Source organism: Balaenoptera borealis (assembly GCF_965194805.1).
Source record: "Balaenoptera borealis genome assembly, chromosome: 3".
Classification (NCBI taxonomy): domain Eukaryota; kingdom Metazoa; phylum Chordata; class Mammalia; order Artiodactyla; family Balaenopteridae; genus Balaenoptera; species Balaenoptera borealis.
This window is the reverse complement of record NC_138866.1, coordinates 114,398,854-114,419,292: the sequence shown is the minus strand read 5'-3', so window position 1 is coordinate 114,419,292 and position 20,439 is coordinate 114,398,854. Positions and strand designations below refer to the sequence as shown.

Below are 20,439 nucleotides of genomic sequence, written 5' to 3'. Positions count from 1 at the left end.
TCAACTCTGGATCATGGATGCTGATAGAAAAAGACAACAGTACAGGTGTATACTCAAATGCACACTAACACCCCTGAATACGTTAAACTTCTCATCATAATAAACTCCCTAGCACAACTACCTAATGGTGGGTCAGACAACCAAGGAGCACAGGGGAGGATTTCAAAATTCAACCTAAAATTCAAATGGGCCATAATCTCCACAGGGATATGAGCATGGAATTATCAATCTAGAGTCAAAGAGAACTCCTCTGTAAACACACATTTTCCAAGAGCCCTTGGAAGAGCCCTACCCAGGCGGTGAGCCAGGCTGGGGTCTGAGTCATCCTTTGAGCCTGGCTGCCTTCACAATGCCACAGGCCCCTGGTGGCCAAATGAGGACAGCGCCACAGCCCAGGTAACCACACCCAAGTCAGCAGGCTCCTAGAAATGCCACAGCGCCTCTCAATTTCCCTTACTGACAGGAACAGGGACTCCAGTGCAGAAAGTTTCCAGCCTTTCTGTTTTGCTTTCAGTTGAATGTGGTTTCAGACTCTTTGTTTGAACGACTTTGCCTAATTATCAGGGAGGACTATACACTTAAAACTAGGTAACAGCAATTCTGTCCAAATTGGATGCCAACGAGGCAGAAGAGCTAGCCTGTGGTTCTCAGGTTCCACAGCCAGGACAGGGCGGCCCGGCTAACTGTCTTGGTTTACACTTTCCCTGGGGGTTGTGGTAAACATTTCTGTCAAAAAGGAGGAAACGCTGGCTCTCCTCCCTTAACCTCCTCTGCGCTACAAGCAGAGTTACAGAGTGAAGAACGGGATTCGCAGGATTTAAGAAGCATGAACCACATAAGGATCAGCCAGTGTTGCCTGCGACTCACCTCACAACCTTTCAATTCTACTGCACTGTTGCCAAGGACCTGCCTTCGCTGACTAAAGCTGCTGAAACTGTGCTTATTTTTAGAAGCCAATTATTAACTAAGCCAGTGGTGCTTTTGTGAAGGTTTTCTACAGAAGAGACAAATGCTTTATGGAAAAAAAAAGAGCTCAAAAGCTTTTACTCCTGCATGAGAAACATCAACCCTGAGTCCCCAGTTCTCTGGTTGCTCAGCTACCACCTGAGCAGGAATCTACTTCCCCGAAGACAAGAACATTCCTGTTCTGATCAGGCAGCATCCGTGCACCCCTTGGGTCTCAAAACTCAGACTGGGCAAGTGCAAACACAGCTTATGTCTAGAAAAGGTCAGCCCCTAGACAGGTGCATTAAGAAGATGGGGCTCCATGCACGTTGATGACAAATTTACTTTAAACTGCATCCAAAAAACAATCTGAGTGGGCTTCCCTGGTGGCGCAGTGGTTGAGAATCTGCCTGCCGATGCAGGGGACACGGGTTCGAGCCCTGGTCTGGGAAGATCCCACATGCCACGGAGCAACTGGGCCCGTGAGCCACAATTACTGAGCCTGGGCGTCTGGAGTCTGTGTTCCGCAACAAGAGAGGCCGCGATGGTGAGAGGCCCGCGCACCGCGATGAAGAGTGGTCCCCACTTGCCGCAACTAGAGAAAGCCCTCACACAGAAACGAAGACTCAACACAGTCATAAATAAATAAATAAAAGAACGTGAATTTCAAAAAAAAAAAAAAAAAACAAAACAAAACAAAACAATCTGAGCAGTGCGTAAGTAGACAGTACGTGGTAAAGCAAATATGGCAAAATGTTAACGGTAGAATCTAGGTGGTGGCTTTAGAGTGTACATTACACAATTCCTTCAACTTTCTGTACTTTTGAAATTTTTCATAGTAAAGTGTTGGGGGGAAATGCCAATGACAAGGAACATCATGCAAAGACTGTGACACGGAGAGGACCAAAGAATCTTAGAAGCTGGGATATGGCTAATGAACAGAGCTCTATATGACAACACCTTTGAAATGTGGAAGCTGAGACAAAGCAGAAATCCCTAAAGAGAAGTGGCAGCCAGTGGTCAGAGAATTTTCCTATCACAGGCAGCCAGTGCAGGAGTTCTCCTGCAGGAGGGCTTGCTCAGGGACCAAGGAAGGGGTGAGAGGGCCCAGCCTAGAGCAGAAAGCTACTCTGGAGCATGGCTACTTGAACTTCAGGCCACAACTGCTTCCTTACAGGGTCCCGTCCCTGGCAACTCTGAGCCTCTCCACTAGTGTTAACAGACAGTTCCAGCTGCCCTCTGAGCCTAGGTATACCCAGGAACAGAAGGCCCTAACTCTCTCTTGAGCTCTGACCATGCGATCTCCCATCCTGCTTCCCTCATTCAGTCATTCAACACATATCACCTAATAGGTGCCCTACACTCTGCTTGGCCCTCAGAAAGGTTTTGACCCTCCCACTCTCTGACAGCCAGGTTTCCCACACTCAGGCCTCCCAGGGTAATTCCAGAGATATCTTCTGCTTCAGGGACTTACGTGGGAGGATCTCAATATCCCCAGAGAGCCAAAGCCATGGGGGAAAACAACTGACCTGCAGGTACTAGAAATGGGCCAAGAGAATGGGAGACCAACCCTTGTGACATCCTGTGTCATCTCCTCCTCCAGGAGGGAAAGGCTGGACAAGGGCAAGGAGCACGAGGTTGTGATCAACGTCTATGAATACAGAGTGAAGAAAGGATTCCAGAATGAGGAAGCCTCAACACAGGTCAATTTAAGACAGACAGAAAGACTGAACTCCACATGGCAAGAGGCCACATAAGGCCAATAAAAGAGGTTCCAGCAGGATCTGAATAAATGAATAGGGCACTGACTATCAACGTTTAGGGCCTGATCTTAACCTCTGAAGCAAGCACCCTGGAGTTCAACCATGCTCAAACCTACAGATAGCCTCCTGGTTCCTCTACTAAAGGGAGAGGAACAGAACTTGGAGGTTACTTAAGAAAGAATTTCTGATGGTTCAGAAGACAGCAGGCATGAGGTGACGCATACCCGGTGCTCAGAAGCCCTCACGTCCACACCGATACTCCTCACTTGAGAAGGCCCTAGAACACAGCCATGCGGCCTGTGAACAGCTCTGGGGGCAGAGACGCTGCTCTCAATGGTTCCATCCCCTCGGCAGCTCATGTGGCACTTTGCCCTAATAGGCACTAAAATAAGTGTTTGTGAAGCTGAACCCATGCTGATTAACTAATGTAATCAAGTGACTGGCTACAAGTGCCAAAAACCATAGAAACACAGAATGTTAGCATGGGGAGGGGTCCCTAGAGAACATCCAGTCCAAACATTTCTCCGCAGAAATGAGAAAATCTTGAGAGAGTATATGATTTACATTGTGTAGTGGAGAGACTATGAAATTTAAAGAAAGCGGACCTGGTTAGAGACACGGGTTAGAGCTCAGCTCTGACACTTACTGGTTATATAACTTAGACTAGTTACTAAACCTCTCAAGGCCTTGCTCTCTCCATCTACCAGCTTGGGGTGGGGGTGGGGGTCAATCCATGTCATATGACAGGGCTGATGTGATTAAGAAGTCACATAACATGAAAAGGACCCAACAAGTGGTAGAAGATGGAAAAGCTAGTTACTATTATGTCCAGCCATGCCACCACCCATCTTCTGTTATTTTGGCAAGACCCAAGAGGAAAAAAGTCTACTCTGGCCTCTCTTGTTTTATCACTGGTTGACCACCATCACCTCCACCCTCTTCCCCTTCTAGTTTTCAACAACCTACAGTGCCATTTACACATCTTCATCCAACTCTTGGGCTAAAGCTGGAAAACCAACCATCGTCAGCACAAAGAGCAAAAGAAACCCAAAGGTTACGGAGCAGCCCCCTCCCCCTGTCCTACCCCACCCCACCAAAGGGAGGTTAAAACCCAAGTGGAAAATAATCAGCACCCCAGGCCTGGGCTAGGACCAAGCCAGAAACATTCACATGCTTCCCACAGAGACTGCTTCACTCTCCTTGAAGCAAGAAGGAACGAGAGCTTTCTCGGTGACCTTCAGACGCACAGAAGACATTTTCAGAATCTACGTTCCAAATGGCACCACAGCAGTCAGCACGTGACTGCAACACTGTGTATGGCACTTCTTGATCATTGAAACGAAGAGATGTTCAAAATAATGGGGGCACCAGCAAGGGACAGACCTCTCAGGAGGGTTCTCCTGGAGTTCATTAAGACCAGGCCCTGGGGCTCTCATTCCAGAGGTGAGGGCAGGTCTAGAGAGTCAGGAAGGAAGTGGAGAACTTACTGAGGGACACTAGGCTGGACTGAAAGCAGAGCAACCACGAAGCATGTAGACTCAATCATGTCAGCCCTTGTCTCTGAACTGTCAGCCCCAGTGAGAATAAAGCAAAAGCTAAAGTTTGCAGAAGGCATGCTCTGAGTCACACAGTGTGCTGGAAGACTTACAACTCTTACTTTAATCAATCCTCACTATAACGAGGCAGGTATAGTAATGGCCATTTTATAGGTGAGGAAACTGAGAATCAGAAAGATAAAGAAGCTTGCCCAAGGTCATGACAAGAAGGTGACAATCTGTAAACAAATAATTACTGAGCACCTGCTGTGGCTTTGGAGACACAATGGCAAACAAGACAAGGTGTCCACTTGGATTTTTGTGGAGAAGGGAGATATGAATAAACATCTCAGATTCCAAAGTCCCCTGTGCCATGCTGCCTATTGGGGACAGAAAAGCATTAGCAACCATGAAGCCAGCCTCTCTCTTTGAAATCCTGGCCATCAAGGATGGAAACAGAGCCCCAGGCACTAACCGGTAGATTCAACAAAGTACACTGGGGTCAGACAGCCTTGGTTTAAATTCTACCAATTCCGCTTACCAGCTGTATGACCTTGGGTAAGTTATTCCATTTCTCTGAGCCTCAGTTTCCTCATCTGTAAAATGCAGATAATGTACCCAACTCAATAAGGTGTTATAAAAATGTAATAAAATATTAATTTGCTTAGGGTAGTGCTTGATATGATATACACCCAATAAATACTAGCTTATCAGTAATAGTTTTGCTAACCCTGCTCTTAAAGTAGGTTATAAACTCTCTGAAAACAGGGACTGTTTCACTTATCTTCATAACCCCAGAACATGTACCTAGCACACAGCATGGCATGTAATAAATGGATTTAAACTATATTACCCAGAGTTTACCCACATCAAAATCTTGGGGTCAAGAAAACTGGGAGATGTGCTCTTGGTACAACCACCAGGGACACCTGATTGCTGCCACCTCTCTTTGAAGAGACAGGGACCTAGGAAGGAGGCCTGTCATCTTCTTGGCTATTCCAACGTCTACAGCCAGGCTTCCCACATGCCCAAGACAGTGATCTGGACCCAGGAGGAACAAGGAAGCAGCCAGTCACATCCCAGACCAAAGATTAGACCAGAGCCACCCACTTCCCAGGCCGCTGCTTCAGAGGCTGACAGGTTGCCACATACCATGTGCTCCATGCAGATACTGATCTCGCCATCACTGTAGAATGCACCGTAGAAGCCCACAATGTAAGGGGAGTTGCACTCATGTAGAACCTGCAGCTCCCGTATGATCTGGTTCCGGATTGCAGGTTTGATCTCCAGGTGAATTAGCTGGGAAAAGAAAGGTAGAAGGAAGAGAAGCTTTAAAAATATATGGATGGATGATGGATGGGTGGATGGATGGATAGGAGCTTTCTTAAATGCTTAAGCTCTTAAAGGTAGGAAGAGAGGAAACAGGCAAGTTTTAACAAACAAGTTTCTGCCCAACCAGAGCACTGAGTGCCAACATACCAAGGCAGGTGTTGGCACTGGAGGAGTGGCCAGCTGTGCCTCTACTCCTGGGAGCCAAGACTGAGCAAGAGGGGGCTCACCCCTCCCAAGAATAAAAGGACCTGTGAAACTGGGAGATATGGGGAAAGTGGCCTTAAGGACTTGGTTGATACTCAAGGGTTGTAGGACCAGAAAGGTATGAGGAACTGGGTCTGCCAATCGAAGCTGTCCTAGAGATTTACCCTTGACTTTAGGGGTCTGATGTGGTTGAGATTTAGCCAAGGCCTTAGGGGCCACCTATGTTCCCCGCCCCCCCACCCCCAATGTTGTCCCTTGTTTCAGCTGGGGAGACAGGTGACAGATACATGAAATGGTTACCGGATAAGGCTGAGCTTCTAAAAAGAGCCATGGACAATGAGTGTCAGAGGACATGGAAGCAGTGGTTACCAGCACGGGTGGGAGCAGCTAGTGAAGGCTAGACAGGAGGTGGGCCTTGAAGATGGGCAGTGTTTGAAAAGATGGAAGGAATAGCATGAGCAAAAATATGTGGACAGAAATGAACATGGTGTGCTGTGAAACACGGAAGAGTCCAACCTCGCTGTCCAGAAAGAGGAGGACCCAGGGTCACCAGGAAGGGAAGTCCAGCTCAAAGACCGCATGCCATGTTGGGGAGCCGAGACGTTATACTGCAGAGAGATGAAGGGGAACCACTGGCAGGGGTGGAACTCGGAGAAACAACATGAAATAAGTGTTTTTTGTGTGTCCCTGGGGCTGGGTAAATGAAAGCAGCTTCTGCTCTTGATAAATGGCAAACGAGCATCTCAGATTTCTTTCCAGAGCACACAGAAAACTAACAAATGGTCGCTTGCTGTTATTTTCCAGTCTGGGCAGTGGGATAAATACACTAACACATCATGAGTGTGTTTACCTATAATCTAATAGATAACGTGAGTTCAAAATTCAAAAAGCACAAAAGGGTACTGAATGAAAAGTCAGTTTTCCTTCCACCCTTGTCTCCAGGCCCACAGGTCTTCTAAAAGGTAATCCAATTAGCTGTTCACCAAGGCAAGCTTGATTCAGTCCTTTTTTTTTTTTTTAAAGTGGCCTCACCTTTCTGGCCATAACCAGACCGGATGGCTTGTGGGAGACCTTGAACACCACACCTCCATTGCCAGCACCCAGCTCACTGATCTTCTCAAAGTCGTCATCCTTCAGTTCTCCCACCTTCTGCTTCTGGGTAAGGAAGGCCTCAAGGCGCTTCCGCTGCTGTTCATCGAGCTCCAGCTCCTCCAGCTTCTTTTGCAAGGCCTCCAGGTTGGTCCTGTCGCGAAGTAGGAAGCACGGGTCAACACTGTCATCAGAGAAGTCCACCCAGAGGAGCACCCTTGCAGTGGAGAGCTCCAGCTCTGGGGCCAGAGAGAGAACTGATCGAGGCAGCTTGGCGGAAGGTCCCATCTGCTGTGGCTCTACCCCCTGCACTCCGCCACCCCACACAACTCACCACAGACACACTTCCCCTCTCTCAAGGCCTGCTCTCCTCATTTGTAAAATAGGGGAATTAGTTCTCTCTCAATATGCTCTAAGCCTACGAGACGAACTGCAGAATCTACTAAAATCCAGAGTGAGCCACCTTAATTTGCTTTAAAACCCCAGTATCAAAAGACCCACTAGTGTTGGTTTTAACAACACCACATACAAAATAAAATTTTCTATTTCCTAAAACCACTAAATTGAAACCAAAGCACATTATCAAAACAGGCTCTAGGGCTTCCCTGGTGGCGCAGTGGTTGAGAATCTGCCTGCCAATGCAGGGGACACGGGTTCGAGCCCTGGTCTGGGAAGATCCCACATGCCGCGGAGCAGCTAGGCCCGTGAGCCACAATTACTGAGCCTGCGCATCTGGAGCCTGTGCTCCGCAACAAGAGAGGCCGCGATGGTGAGAGGCCCGCGCACCGCGATGAAGAGTGGCCCCTGCTTGCCACAACTAGAGAAAGCCCTCGCACAGAAACAAAGACCCAACACAGCTAAAAATAAATAAATAAATAAATTTATTAAAAAAAAAAAAAAAAAAAAAACAGGCTCTAAACTGAATCACAATAGAAACGCTCCCTTCCAATGTGATCAGATCAGGAACAAGGTCAATCAAAATAGAGCAAAAAGGATACACCTAAATTTTTATTTTTGCAAAACATATGAAAGTGCATTCATTCACCCACCTGCTAACACAAGGCGAGGCACTCTCTTTAAGAGCCCCACATCATCTTTCTTACGTGAACCAGAAGAGAATACAATGTCTATAATTTCCAAATACTGATTCTTTAGCATAAAAATGTAGACAGATTAATCTCAGAATAAAACTTTAAGAGTTTGATGACTTCCCCCAATTTTAATGCTCACCTAATTTAACAGTAATTTTTTTTAATTACCATTTCTTATTTATTTATTATTTATTTGTTTATTTATGGCTGCATTGGGTCTTTGTTGCTGTGCATGGGCTTTCTCTAGTTGCAGCGAGAGGGGGCTACCCTTCGTTGCAGTGCACGGGCTTCTCATTGCGGTGGCTTCTCTTGTTGCAGAGCACAGGCTCTAGGCGCGTGGGCTTCAGTAGTTGTGGCACGTGGGCTCAGCAGTTGTAGCTCAGGGGCTCTAGAGCACAGGCTCAGTAGTTGTGGCGCGTGGGCTTAGCTGCTCCGCGGCATGTGGGATCTTGCTGGACCAGGGATCGAGCCCATGTCCCCTGCATTGGCAGGTGGATTCTTAACCACTGCGCCACCAGGGAAGTTCCTGACAGTAATTTTTTTAGTGACCTGGACTCACTGAGTCTTTCCACAGCTTTTAACTAGTATTCATAGGTGGGGGGGAAAAAAAAGAAAGAAAACCACTTTGTTTGCAGTCGTATTTCATCAGTTTCTCTGATATTTAAATACATACATTACTTAATTACAATACCAGCTACAACTGTACAAATGACTTTCGGAACAAACCGGCTCTTGGTAAGCACATCATTCAACCAGTGGGTGCCGGAGTGAGTGGGTATGGCGGACAGCAGCCTGCTAGCGTGTTTTACATAAAGAACTGAAGTGTTCATTACTCCTGGGAGCTTGTTAAGAGAAGGGTGGTAAAGAGAGATTCCACCGTGTTTCATTTGACTTTTGTCCCTAGTCTAAACAAACAACACGGGTGACAAGACAGGCAGTCATTACACATCAGAATGTTGGTGACCCCCTTCCCTCAATATACACACCATTTCTGAGCTTGGGGGTAGGAGCAAGCATAATCTTCCACTCTTCATTCACACTCCAAACCTTAAGAAGGCAAGGAGATGGGAGACCCAATACCTCCCCAGGGTATGGGAGGATCCAATACCGCCTTACAAATAACACAGTACATGGGGCCAAAGAGGACACAAGGCTGACTTTCCCAACCTTCCTCACTGGGTAACTCTGGGGGGAAGAAGCCTGGTGCCTGGTCCCCCCCAAACTTTGTAAGTTGAAACCCTAACCCCCAATGTAACTACGTTTAGAGATAAAAGATTTTTAGAAGGTAATTAAGGTTAAATAAGGTCATATGGGTAGAGTCCTAATCAGATAGGACTGATAGCCTTATAAGAGAGGTGGCCTTCCCCCTACACACTCCAAGGAAAGGCCATGTGAGGACACAGCAAGAAGGCAGCTGCCTGCAAGCCAGAAAGAGAGGCCTCACCAAAAGCTAACCATGCTGGCAACCCAACCAGTCCTCACCTTGGACTTCAAGCCTCCAGAGCTATGAGAAAATTAATTTCTGTTGTTTAAGCCACCCAGGCTATGGCATTTTGTTATGTAGCCTGAGCAGACTAAGACAGCTGGTCAATATTCTCATCCTGCTAAAAGGTTCAACTCAGTCTCACTGCTACCCACAGTCCCTCAGGTGTGGGGACTGGAACCAGTGTGGCTGGGAGTGCACAGTGCATGCCCTCTGGTTTCCTTTCTCTAAGGTCTCTCCACAAAGGAGCCCATTGATGACAACACTTAGAAACACATGTCAAATACAGACAGACCCCACAGCTAAAACTTGGATGAGGTTACAGCTGCCTGGAGGGCTCAGCAGTCTGACTGGAAATGCAGACTCCAAAAGCTGCTGTCAAGAACACACACACACACACACACACACACACACACACACACACACACATCACACATCACACTGAGTGTGTACGAGGGAGAGAGGGAAGGAGGGCTAGATGAAAGGACAATCACTCTCCTTATAACACTGTACTTTTTAAAGTGTTTTACGTGCATTAATGCATTTAATCCACAACCTTACGATTACAACACACAGCAAACTCAAGCACAGACAGGTGAAGTAACTTGTCCAAGGTCGCACATCTAAGTGGCAGAGCCAGGATTCAAACCTGGGCAGAGAGAATCTCTAACCTTAATCATGATGCTATATTACCTCTTCAGAAAGTTCAATACGTCCAAGGGAGGCAACTTGCAAACATGGGTAAGATCCTAGTGTGGAGCACGTAACACACCAGGGCTCAATCAGACATGAAAATGGTGTACCTACAGGAAGAGTCCTTTGCCCCAGATGCAATCCTGTCTCCCCTGTACATCAATCTGAACAACTGCCTTGCAACACTGGCCACAAGAAACCACACCCATTTGGGGATGGTGGGGGGTTCGGATGGTGGGAAGGTGGGAGGGATGCTGACTCTGCAGAAGTAAGGAATTCTCCCACCTTTGGGAAAAAAACCCTAAGTCTGGGCTTTGTGCCACCTTCCTCCCCGCCCCTCTCCTATGCTCCATGGTCCAACCGCCTACCCCATCAGCTAAGGAACTGGCTTCTAATTTGTGCTTTCAGAGGGTGGAGCCAGGGAGGGAAGAGACACTTAACGGTGGCAAGACTTTCCTAATGGGGCCGGGGGGGAGGAGGGGGGGACGGAGTTGCCAAGTAAACAAGTCATTAGTAATCAGGAATCCCGGATTCTTATCCCAAATTGGGCAACAACTAGCTGTGTGACCATGAACAAGTCATTTAACTTGACACATCTGTTTTCTCTTCTGTAAAATGGGGTAACAAGATGCTTACTTCACCAGGACAGGATCAAAATAAAAAACTAATGGGACGAAACACTGGAATTTTGACACATTTCTACACAAATGTTAAGGCAGGTGGGAGTGGGTTGGAGGACGAGGAGGAGCCACAGCAGCAACAGCAGGATTCAAAAAGTACTGTCTTTCCTGTAATTTAATAATTATTAAAAGCCCCTAAAAGTGTTTCAGAGAATGAAAGACAAAAGATTTTACCTGAAGGTGAAAGGAAAATTCCGGCATCAAAATGAGTTTCATGACTCATTAAAAAGAAATCAATCAATGAGGTATCAGTATTCGGTACTGCTTCCTCTCACCCGGGGAGTGGATGGTGTTCAACAAGGCTCACTTGTGCCCTCCCAGGGTGAAACGCTCCAAGGCAAAGGAAACAGGAAGAGAGCGGCCCCTCACCCCTCAACCACCCCACAGATCTCCAGCACTCAGAGGACAAGAACCGGCCTCCTTCACAATCTTTGGTTTTAACTGAAATCAGCAAAATCAGAACTAGGGATTGAGAAAAGAAACTGGAGCCTGGCACAATACGTCTCTGACACACACAGCCCTCTCCAGGGACCAGCTGTGATGGCTCCGACCCCCATCACATTCCCCACAGCAGAAAGGAAACGACACACTGGAACATGAATTCTGCACCAGGGCTGTCTTACAGTAAACACAAGTTCCTCCAGATGCAAGACTATAGGCTTGAAATGGGAACGCAGAGGAAAAACAAGGAACTTGGAGAAAAACACAGGTTGTCATTTGTGTTCTGAAAACACCAGGAAGGCACAATGAAATGGGTGGGGAAAGGATGATCCTGGGCAAGAACTTCTCCTTCCCTCTCATCTCACCCACCTGCTAAGCCTAATTACACTACCACAGCAGGAATCTTTCGTTCGTGGCTCAGTGGCTTAAATCAAGAAGCAGTATAAAATGTAGCACAGAGAGGGACCTTAAAGACCACCCTATCCAACCTATTTTACAAGTGAGGAAACGGAGGTCCAGAAAGGACAAAGTCACACAGCTTATTGGTGGCAGATCTCCCGACCCCTGAAATAGAGCTCCTTTCAAGGTGCCACGCTGCCACCTCCAACTCTGATGGTCACTGCCACGGGAAGCTGACCTAAAGGAATGACTGAAGGGGTAGAGAGGTGATGTCCAGTCCAAGGAATGGGGTCTTCAAACTGCCACACACCAAACAGAAATGAGCCACAAATGCATGCCCAACACCAGCCAGCTGTCTGTCACCAACCTGAGCAAGGCTGCTACAGGTGGCAGGCCCCACCTCCACCGGGAGGAAGCGCAGAGGGAAGAGCAGGGGTGATGACAAATCACTGTGCTGGAAGGAGAGAAAGGGTCCCAGTGCAGGTGGGTCTCCTCACCAGAGAGCCCAAGGAGCTGTGAAGTTCTCCCTTCCCTGTGGCATCTGGCAAGAGGGCAGGGAAGAAAGAGGGAAGGAAAGGCAGAAAGACCCAAGCTAAGAGGGAACAGCACCCAGAGACTAAGGCTGCAACCCTTTGATCTACACCCTATACCATTCCCATCTGAGATATCTTGGGAGTCACCTCCTTTTCTGGTCCTTAGTTTCCATACCCATAAAAAAAAGCATATGGGGAGTAGGGTGGGAAGTTTGTCTAGATGTCTCTAAGGAAGTCTGTCAATGTGACAGCCAGCTGAGGAGGTGCAGAATAAGGCTGAGGGTGTATTCAGGTTGAGGAGCTTCAACCGGGTAGGTGAGGGGAGAGGGGGAGAATGTGAGGAAAAGAGAAGAACTGGCATCAGGGGTCTCTACACAGTCAAACCACGGACAGCAGGAGATGGGAGGGGTTACAAAGAGTAGTAAGAAAGGAAAGGAGAATGGGCCTGAATGAGGAAGGCAAGGGGGCCAAAGGTGCAGCTTACCAACTTCCAGACTCCAACTAAACTAGCCCATCTGTGTTAGAGAGTGTAGGTGTGCCAACCAGGGACAGCCCCAGACAACATGGTGGAGAGGGGCTTATACCCTCCCACACCTCAATCCTGTAGGCCACTCTGCGAAGGGCTGGTTAACTAACTAGGCAATAAAATTCTAGGATTATGTATACAGGCTCTGTGAAAGAGGCCAGATGCAAAAGAATACATACGATGTCATTCCATCTATATAAAATTCAAAACTAATCTAGGCTATTATAAAGTAAAAAAGTGATGCAAACTATCACATACAGAATGGATAGACAACAAGGTCCTACTGTATAGCACAGGGAACTATATTCAGTATCCTGTGATAAACCGAAATGGAAAAGAATATGAAAAAGAATGTCTATAACTGAATCACTTTGCTGTATAGCAAGAAATTAACATTGTAAATCAACTATACTTCAGTATTTTAAAAATCCAAGAACAAAAAACCAAAAACAAATAAAAATAAAGTAAAAAAGTGATCACGCTTTGGTGGGGGAGGGTGGTAACTAGAAGGAGGCAAACAATGGTTAATTTTATGTGTCAACACTGCTGGGCCACAGTGCCTAAGATATTTCGTCAAACATTTTTCTGGATGTCTCTATGAAAATGGTTTTGGGTTTTTTTTTTTTCGGTGGGGGGGGGAATGAGATTAAAATTTAAATTGGTAGACTTTGAGTAAAGCAGTTTACCCTCCATAATGTGAGTGGGCCTCATCCAGCCAGTTGAAGGCCTTAATGGAACAAAGACTGACCTCCCTGAAGAAGAAGGAATTCTTCCAGCAGACTGCCTTTGGACTCAAGGTGCAACTCTTCCATGGGTCTCCAGCCTGCCAACCTAACCTGAAGATTTTAGACTTAACAGGCTTCCACAATCGCATAAGCCAATTCCTCTAAAAGTTCCAGTCAGTGTCTGTCTGTCTCCTCTCTCTCTATCTCAGTATCTCTCGATAGTCAGATCAATCTATCAGTCTTGGAAGCTGTGCTCTGATCTCCTTTCATTCTTTTTTCTCCTCTATGTGTTTCAGCTTGGATAATTTTTACTGACCCATCTTCAAGGTCACTGATTCTTTCCTCAGTTCTGTCCGGTCTGCTGATGAGCCTGCTGACCTTTGATGTCATATTCTTTGAAATTTCTATCATTTCTTCTTGAATCTATTTTTAGTTTCCACCTCCTCTGAAACTCCTCATTTGTTCATGTATGCTGTGTAACTTTAAGATATTGATCATGGTAATTTTAAAGCCCCTGACTGATAAACCCAACATCTGGGTCATCTCTAAGTCTGGTTCTGCTGATTACCTTCTCTCTTGATAATAGGTTGGTTTTTTTCTCTCTCGATTTTTGATTAAACACTGGACACTGTGATGGAACAGAGACTGAGGTAATCATCTTTATACTTGGTAAAGGACATACTCTTCTGTCATCCTGTTAGTGTGTGTTAGGCTATTAGTCAAAGTTGAGCTGAGTTTGGGTCTTCTTGTTAATGTTAACACCACAGGCTACAAATTTCTCCGGTGATGGGTCGTATCTTGTGCTTAGAGTGAAGCCTGAGCGGCACAGGTTTTTTTCTCAGAGTTCCTACTCCTCCCTCAGCTTTGAATTGTCCTTAATGCCTGGCCACAGAATGGGGTCTTTCTCCATGTTCTTGGCCCCTTCCAGGGGTAGACTGCAATTACTTTAATTTAGTGCTAGGGTTATGGTAGGGGTAAAGAAATTCTCTCTTGTCCAGCGTTAGTCTTAAGCAAGCCCTGTGAGCATATACTTCCCCTCCTCTCCATGGCAGCCAAACTCTATCACATGTCTGTGGCAGTTCTTGGGTAGAACAAAGTTTTCTACACCTCCTCCAGCAATAGTAGACCTTTGTAGATCTCTGCTTGTTGGTGCTGAGCCTAGCTTTGGGCTTATATTCTAAAGCAGCTATGGGAGGCAATGCTTCAGTGCCGCCATTCTCTTGTATCGTTTATAATGTGCTTCACTGAATTTAGCAGAGGTATTTTTTTCTTTTTCCTTGATGCTGGCTGCTCACATCTTGGGCACCTACTCTTCTAAGCTTGCTGACAGATGTGTAGATCAGAAAAACTTCAAAGTCATTGTTCTTGAAAGTAGCCCCCAGACCCACTTCTAGGACCAGAAATATATACAGGAAATCCGCTGCTTCTGGGTCAGCAAAGAGCTGGTCTTTCACAATGGCACGTGAAACTACTTGAAAGGAAAAAAACATGCATGTGGCTGCCAGACACTCCGTGCTTGGGAAATAGGTGTGAAGGCTTTGGGAGTCAGAAGACCTGGGTTCAACTCCGATGGTAACTTGGTCTGTGAACTTGTGCAAGTCACTTTCCCTCAATTTTTCTCATAGGTAAAATAGGGGAGTTAAGCTAAGTGGTGTTTAAAGTCCATTTCAGGGTTAAAATTCTCTAATCCTAATATCAGATTCTTCCTGTAGTATTCCAAGGATAAAACTCTGCAGCTAAGTACCAAGGCCATAGACATCTGCAAGCACAGTGGTTGGCTTCCCGTGTTGTATGGTTAGAGACCCTTGTCATTACTTCTTGTCCACATATAAACCCCACTGACAGTTATCCCATCCTCGTTGCTTTTTCCTTTGATACTAAATCAATTGTTTCGTCTTGCCAGGTCTTCTGTGAGAATGCATGCATTTTGACACTACAAGGCCCTTAGGGAAATAGTGAAAGGAATACAGACAGCTAAGGGCAGTTTAAGACAATGATGTGATGGTAAATAAAAGTGACTGCAGAGATTAAATGAGAGTGCAATGTAAAAAAAAAAAAAAAATGCTGGAATCACCAAAAGTGCTAAACAAACACTTAATATTTTATGTTGTTGTCAAGTAATTATTGGTTAATAAGAATAAGATTTGATTTGATAGTACCTACTACTGATTTATTATATACCTGCTGTATGCCACGTATTCTGCTAAATATGGATGAGCTCCTAAATGCCTAACACCACCATGACGTAATTCCCACTGTTAGCCCAATTTTACTGATGAGATTCCTGCATTTTCATGCAATAAATACGTAATCTAGAAAAAATGCACAATGTAATTAAATACTACCTTCATTGTCTTTAATTGGTTTCACCACTACTCCCAAAAAAGACTGGAGCAATGACTGTCCCACAGTTCCCCTAATTCTCACAAAGGGCTTCGGACACAGATGTGTCCTGTAGTTCAGGATATGCCGAGCAATCAGGGTAAAGTTTATAGGATTTTGAGACCTAAATTGGTCTAGAACAACATATAAAATTTAGATAGCAAAGAAGGAGAAAGGGCATTCCAATAGGGTCTACAACGTAGACAGTGGTATAGAATTGGGAGTAAGAATATTATAAGCAAAGAGTATTGGGGGAATAAAACTTAAAAGTAAAAAAATCAGGAAATTCCCTGGCGGTCCAGTGGTTAGGACTCCACGCTTTCACTGCCGAGGGTGCTGGTCCAATCCCTGGTCAGGGAACTAATAAGATCCCACAAGCCAGCGCGGCCAAATTAAAAAAAAAAAAAAAAAGTAAAAAAATCAGAAAATGAGAGTTGGGACAGATGTTTATCTTTAATTTCACTTTAAATCAACTAGCTTCCAAGCCAATAAACAAATGAAAAGTGGAGAGGATGAGTTCAATTAAAAAGAGATAAGAATCCTGTATTCCTATCCTTTAAGAAAACAAAACAAAAAAACCCCACTTAGTCCTTGGAATCAAACTGCCTTCTGAAATCATATAAATTACCTTCCCACGGCACGTTTCCGCAGACAGACACGCTGAAAAACACATGCATACACACACACACACACACACACACACAGAGGAACCTCTGGAGTGACAGGACCACCCACTCACATAGACTCTTCTTAAATACTGAACAACATCCTGAATCAGAGAGGGGGTGTCATATTGTTGCTTGAAAGAACTGACAGCCTATGTTCCTTCTGCCCCAGTGGGCAAAATTTGTTTCATATTAGCCACATGTGAATTAATTCCTGAAGGACCAGTCTTCTGTAGAAGCACAAAAAGGAAAGGAAAAAGTGATGGAGTTTGGAGAGAGAGAAAAAAAGATAAGACAGAGGACAAAAAGTGATGCATCACCTTTACTTAATAGGGACAAAAGAGGGATATAACAGTCTGATAAAGAATGAAAATTTAGATGCAGTTAAAAGATGAGCTTCCTAAATGCTAGCCATGGTACACTCATTAACTCAATTATTCCTCACAACATTTAAAAATAGATATGTTGGGACTTCCCTGGTGGTCCAGTGGTTAAGAATCCGCCTTCCAATGCAGGGGATGTGGGTTCAATCCCTGGTCGGGGAACTAAGATCCCACATGCCACAGGGCAACTAAGCCCTCATGTGCCACAACTAGAGAGCCTGCGCACTGCAACTACCGAGCCCACGCCGCACGCCACAACTAGAGAGAAGCTGGCACACCACAAGGAAAGATCCCGCATGCCGCAACTAAGATCCCACGTGCTGCAACTAAGACCCAATGCAGCCAAATAAATAAATAAATAGTTTAAAAACAACAACAGCAAAAAATAGACATGTTGTTCCCATTTTACAGATATGGAATTGGAGGCCAGGTGTAGTTAAGTAACTTACCCAAGGCTAGAGTTGGAATTCCAAAGTTTGATCTTTTCTCCACACCAGCTGAAGAGCTCATGTCCTTCAAACAAATCTCCCACTTAGCTCATCCCTAACACCAGGTATTTACCCATTAGTGACCTATTCCTTTGAGGTAAGAACTGTGTTCTGCTAAAAGGTAAAATCCCTGAGAGGACAACAAATTAAATCTACCCAAAAAGGAAATTCTTGCAGAGGAACATCCAAGGCTGATACTTTTTTTTTTTAAATAAATTTCTTTATTTTTATTTATTTATTTTTGGCTGCACTGGGTCTTTGTTGCTGCGCTCGGGCTTTCTCTAGTTGCAGCGAGCGGGGGCTTACTCTTCGTTGCGGTGCGCGGGTTTCTCATTGCGGCAGCGTCTCTTGTTGCGGAGCACAGATTCCAGGTGCGCGGGCTTCAGCAGTTGCGGCTCGCGGGCTCTAGAGTGCAGGCTCAGTAGTTGTGGCGCACGGGCTCAGTTGCTCCGCAGCATGTGGGATCTTCCCGGACCAGGGCTCGAACCCGCGTCCCCTGCACTGGCAGGCAGATTCTTAACCACTGCACCACCAGGGAAGCCCGGCTGATACACTCTGATTGGGGAGGGAAGGGAAGCGGTAGGACACTGCCCAGGTGAAGCACACGGGACAAGCAGTAAACAGTCTGGTGGCATAAGAGAGCTGGCAGGGACGGGGCAGGAAGTGCTGAAAGGAAGAAAGCACCAAGGATAACCCAGGTAGAAAATTCAATAAACGTGTGGTCACCATCAGAAAAACAAAGGCAGCGCTGGGTCTGGTGGTGGCCACAGAATGGGAGTGGCTGACTGTTCCTGAAAGGACAAGCTGGTGTACTGTGGCCTTATTAAGATGATGTATTTGACCCTATCCATTCCCTGCTCTAGAGAAAGACCTTTTAGAAACTCCCTGTGTAATAATGGTCCATGCTGCTCTGTGAATGAGAGGTGCAGCTTGCTCTTCAGGGAGAAAGGACCCAACGTGACCACAGTCTTACCCAGAACCATGAGGACAGCTGAGTCCCCAGGGCAAAAAGACCAACAGCTAGTGCCCAGAAGCACAACTAAGAGCAGTAAGATGTAGTCAGAAGAAACACAGCACTCAAAACATGTCTCCAGCGCTAGTCCATGCTGAGAAATTTTCAATTCTCCAGACCTGTTTCCCTCCTTAAATACACGACCAACATGTTTGTTACAGCTAGGCCCTTCTCCTTGCCCAAAGCACACACAAGAGAGGTCAACAAACCTCTCCTCTGAGCACCCATCACCTCTGGGGAAAATCCCACTCCCTAGGTGACTTTCTAGCAACTCTCAGGGAATCCTGAGATCAGGATCAGGGCTAGAAGTCCAACCAAGTGCTCACTTAGGCACTCAACTTCTTAAACTAGAGTGTGGAAAACTACTAGTCAGGCTCTCCAATTAAGAGCAGTTGGCCTCGTGGGGTCAAAACGTAGCTGGCAGAAGTAACATCATGGACCAGAGAGAATGAAATTTAATTAAAACTAAAACTGATAGTGCTTGCTTCCATCTTATAAAAGAAGGTGGAGGGCGGGGAAATTAGTGTTTGTGCTAACAAACACCCTCGGAGCAGAGGATACCAGAGGACCAGAAGGCTAGCCCATAGTTTAAAAGGGCCTGCTCCTGAGCCTTGGCACAGGCAGAAGCAGGCCTGAACAGCACGCAGGGGTGGAGCTGGAGAGCTGAATTACGTTGCAGAATAAAATGGGAGAGACTTCTTTTGGGAGTGGCTGTGAAGCAGCAAGAAAGGAAGAAAAGGATGCACCATGGCAGAGTGGCAAAGGTCATTTAAGCCCAAAGATACCTAATACCACTAGATTTTAAGTTGTCTTTATTGCTATGATACATCCTCCCCACCCCAGACCTTCAGTCCAATCTGCCATGCACACAAATAGCTTTGTGTATATTTTGTTCTTACTGTTGTTGACGGAAACCAGAGAAAGGGCGCCAAATTCCAAGTTTGTTCAACACAGAGCAAAAAGAAGAGAAAAATCACAGGAAGGGAAATGTGAGTCCCAAAGAAGCACAAGTGACCATGAGAATGTAAGTCTCCAAGACTGCTCTAATCTAAAGGAGTGCAGGGGATAAGGAACTGGAGCAGACATCTAGCTTATAGCTGTGATGTCTACAGATGTGAAAATGCAATGCAGATTCATTGTGGAGCATCCACGGTGTGACAGGCACCATCTACGCTAGAGGCTAGGGAGGTACAGATGAGGAAGACAAGGTCCCTGCCCTCACCAGGCAGTGTGTGGTGTCTGTGTGTGTGTGTGTGTGTGTGTGTGTGTGTGTGTGTGTGTGTAAGAGACAGGGAGACGGAGATGTAGAGATGATAGAGAGACAGAAGAGAGATATCACAGTGCAAGCCAAAAACAGGGAATGGTACTAACAAGTACAGCAACAGCTACGGGGTAAGGGAGACCATAATGCTGAAAGTGAGGTGGGCAAAGTGGGGTATGGGAACAGAAAAAAGACAACTCCATCTAAGATGAGGAAGGGAAAGTGAAGGTCAGAAAATGTAATGTCCACGTTTAGACCTGAAAGATATCAGTTGTTGCAGCAGAGGGAAAAACACTCCATCCAGGCTCCATCCCACTGTTGGTGGGACTGTAAATTGGTGCAGCCACTATGGAAAACAGTATGGAGGTTCCTTAAAAAAGTGAAAAATAGAGCTACCATATGATCCAGCAATTACACTCCTGGGTATATATCCAGAAAAAAGAAAACTCTAATTTGAAAATATACATGCACCCCAATGTTCACAGCAGCACTCTTTACAATAGCCAAGACATGGAAACAACCCAACTGCCCACCAACAGACGACTGGCTTAAGAAGATGTGGTATGTGTATACAGTAGAATATTAGCCATAAAAAACAACGAAATATTGCCATTTGCAGCAATGTGGATGGACCTAGAGAATATAAAGCTTAGTGAAATAAGTCAGAGAAAGACAAATACTATATATCACTTATGTGTGAAATCTAAAAAATAATACAAATGAATCTATATACAAAACAGAAACAAATTCACAGACATAGAAAACAAATTTATGGTGACCAAAGGGGAGGGAGGGGACAAATCAGGAAT

General features: G+C 45.7%; 1 protein-coding gene across 1 annotated transcript in view; it reads right to left on the bottom strand.

Annotated features, from left to right (window-relative positions):
• Positions 1-20,439, bottom strand: part of MAP2K1 (mitogen-activated protein kinase kinase 1) — an 80,676-nt gene that overhangs the window by 39,182 nt on the left and 21,055 nt on the right. Inside the window, exons 2-3 of the mRNA XM_082383403.1 lie at positions 6,812-7,022; positions 5,396-5,542 (exon numbers count right to left, since the gene is read on the bottom strand). Coding sequence (XP_082239529.1) covers positions 5,396-5,542; positions 6,812-7,022 — 358 coding nt within the window. The remainder of the gene's footprint in view (positions 1-5,395; positions 5,543-6,811; positions 7,023-20,439) is intronic.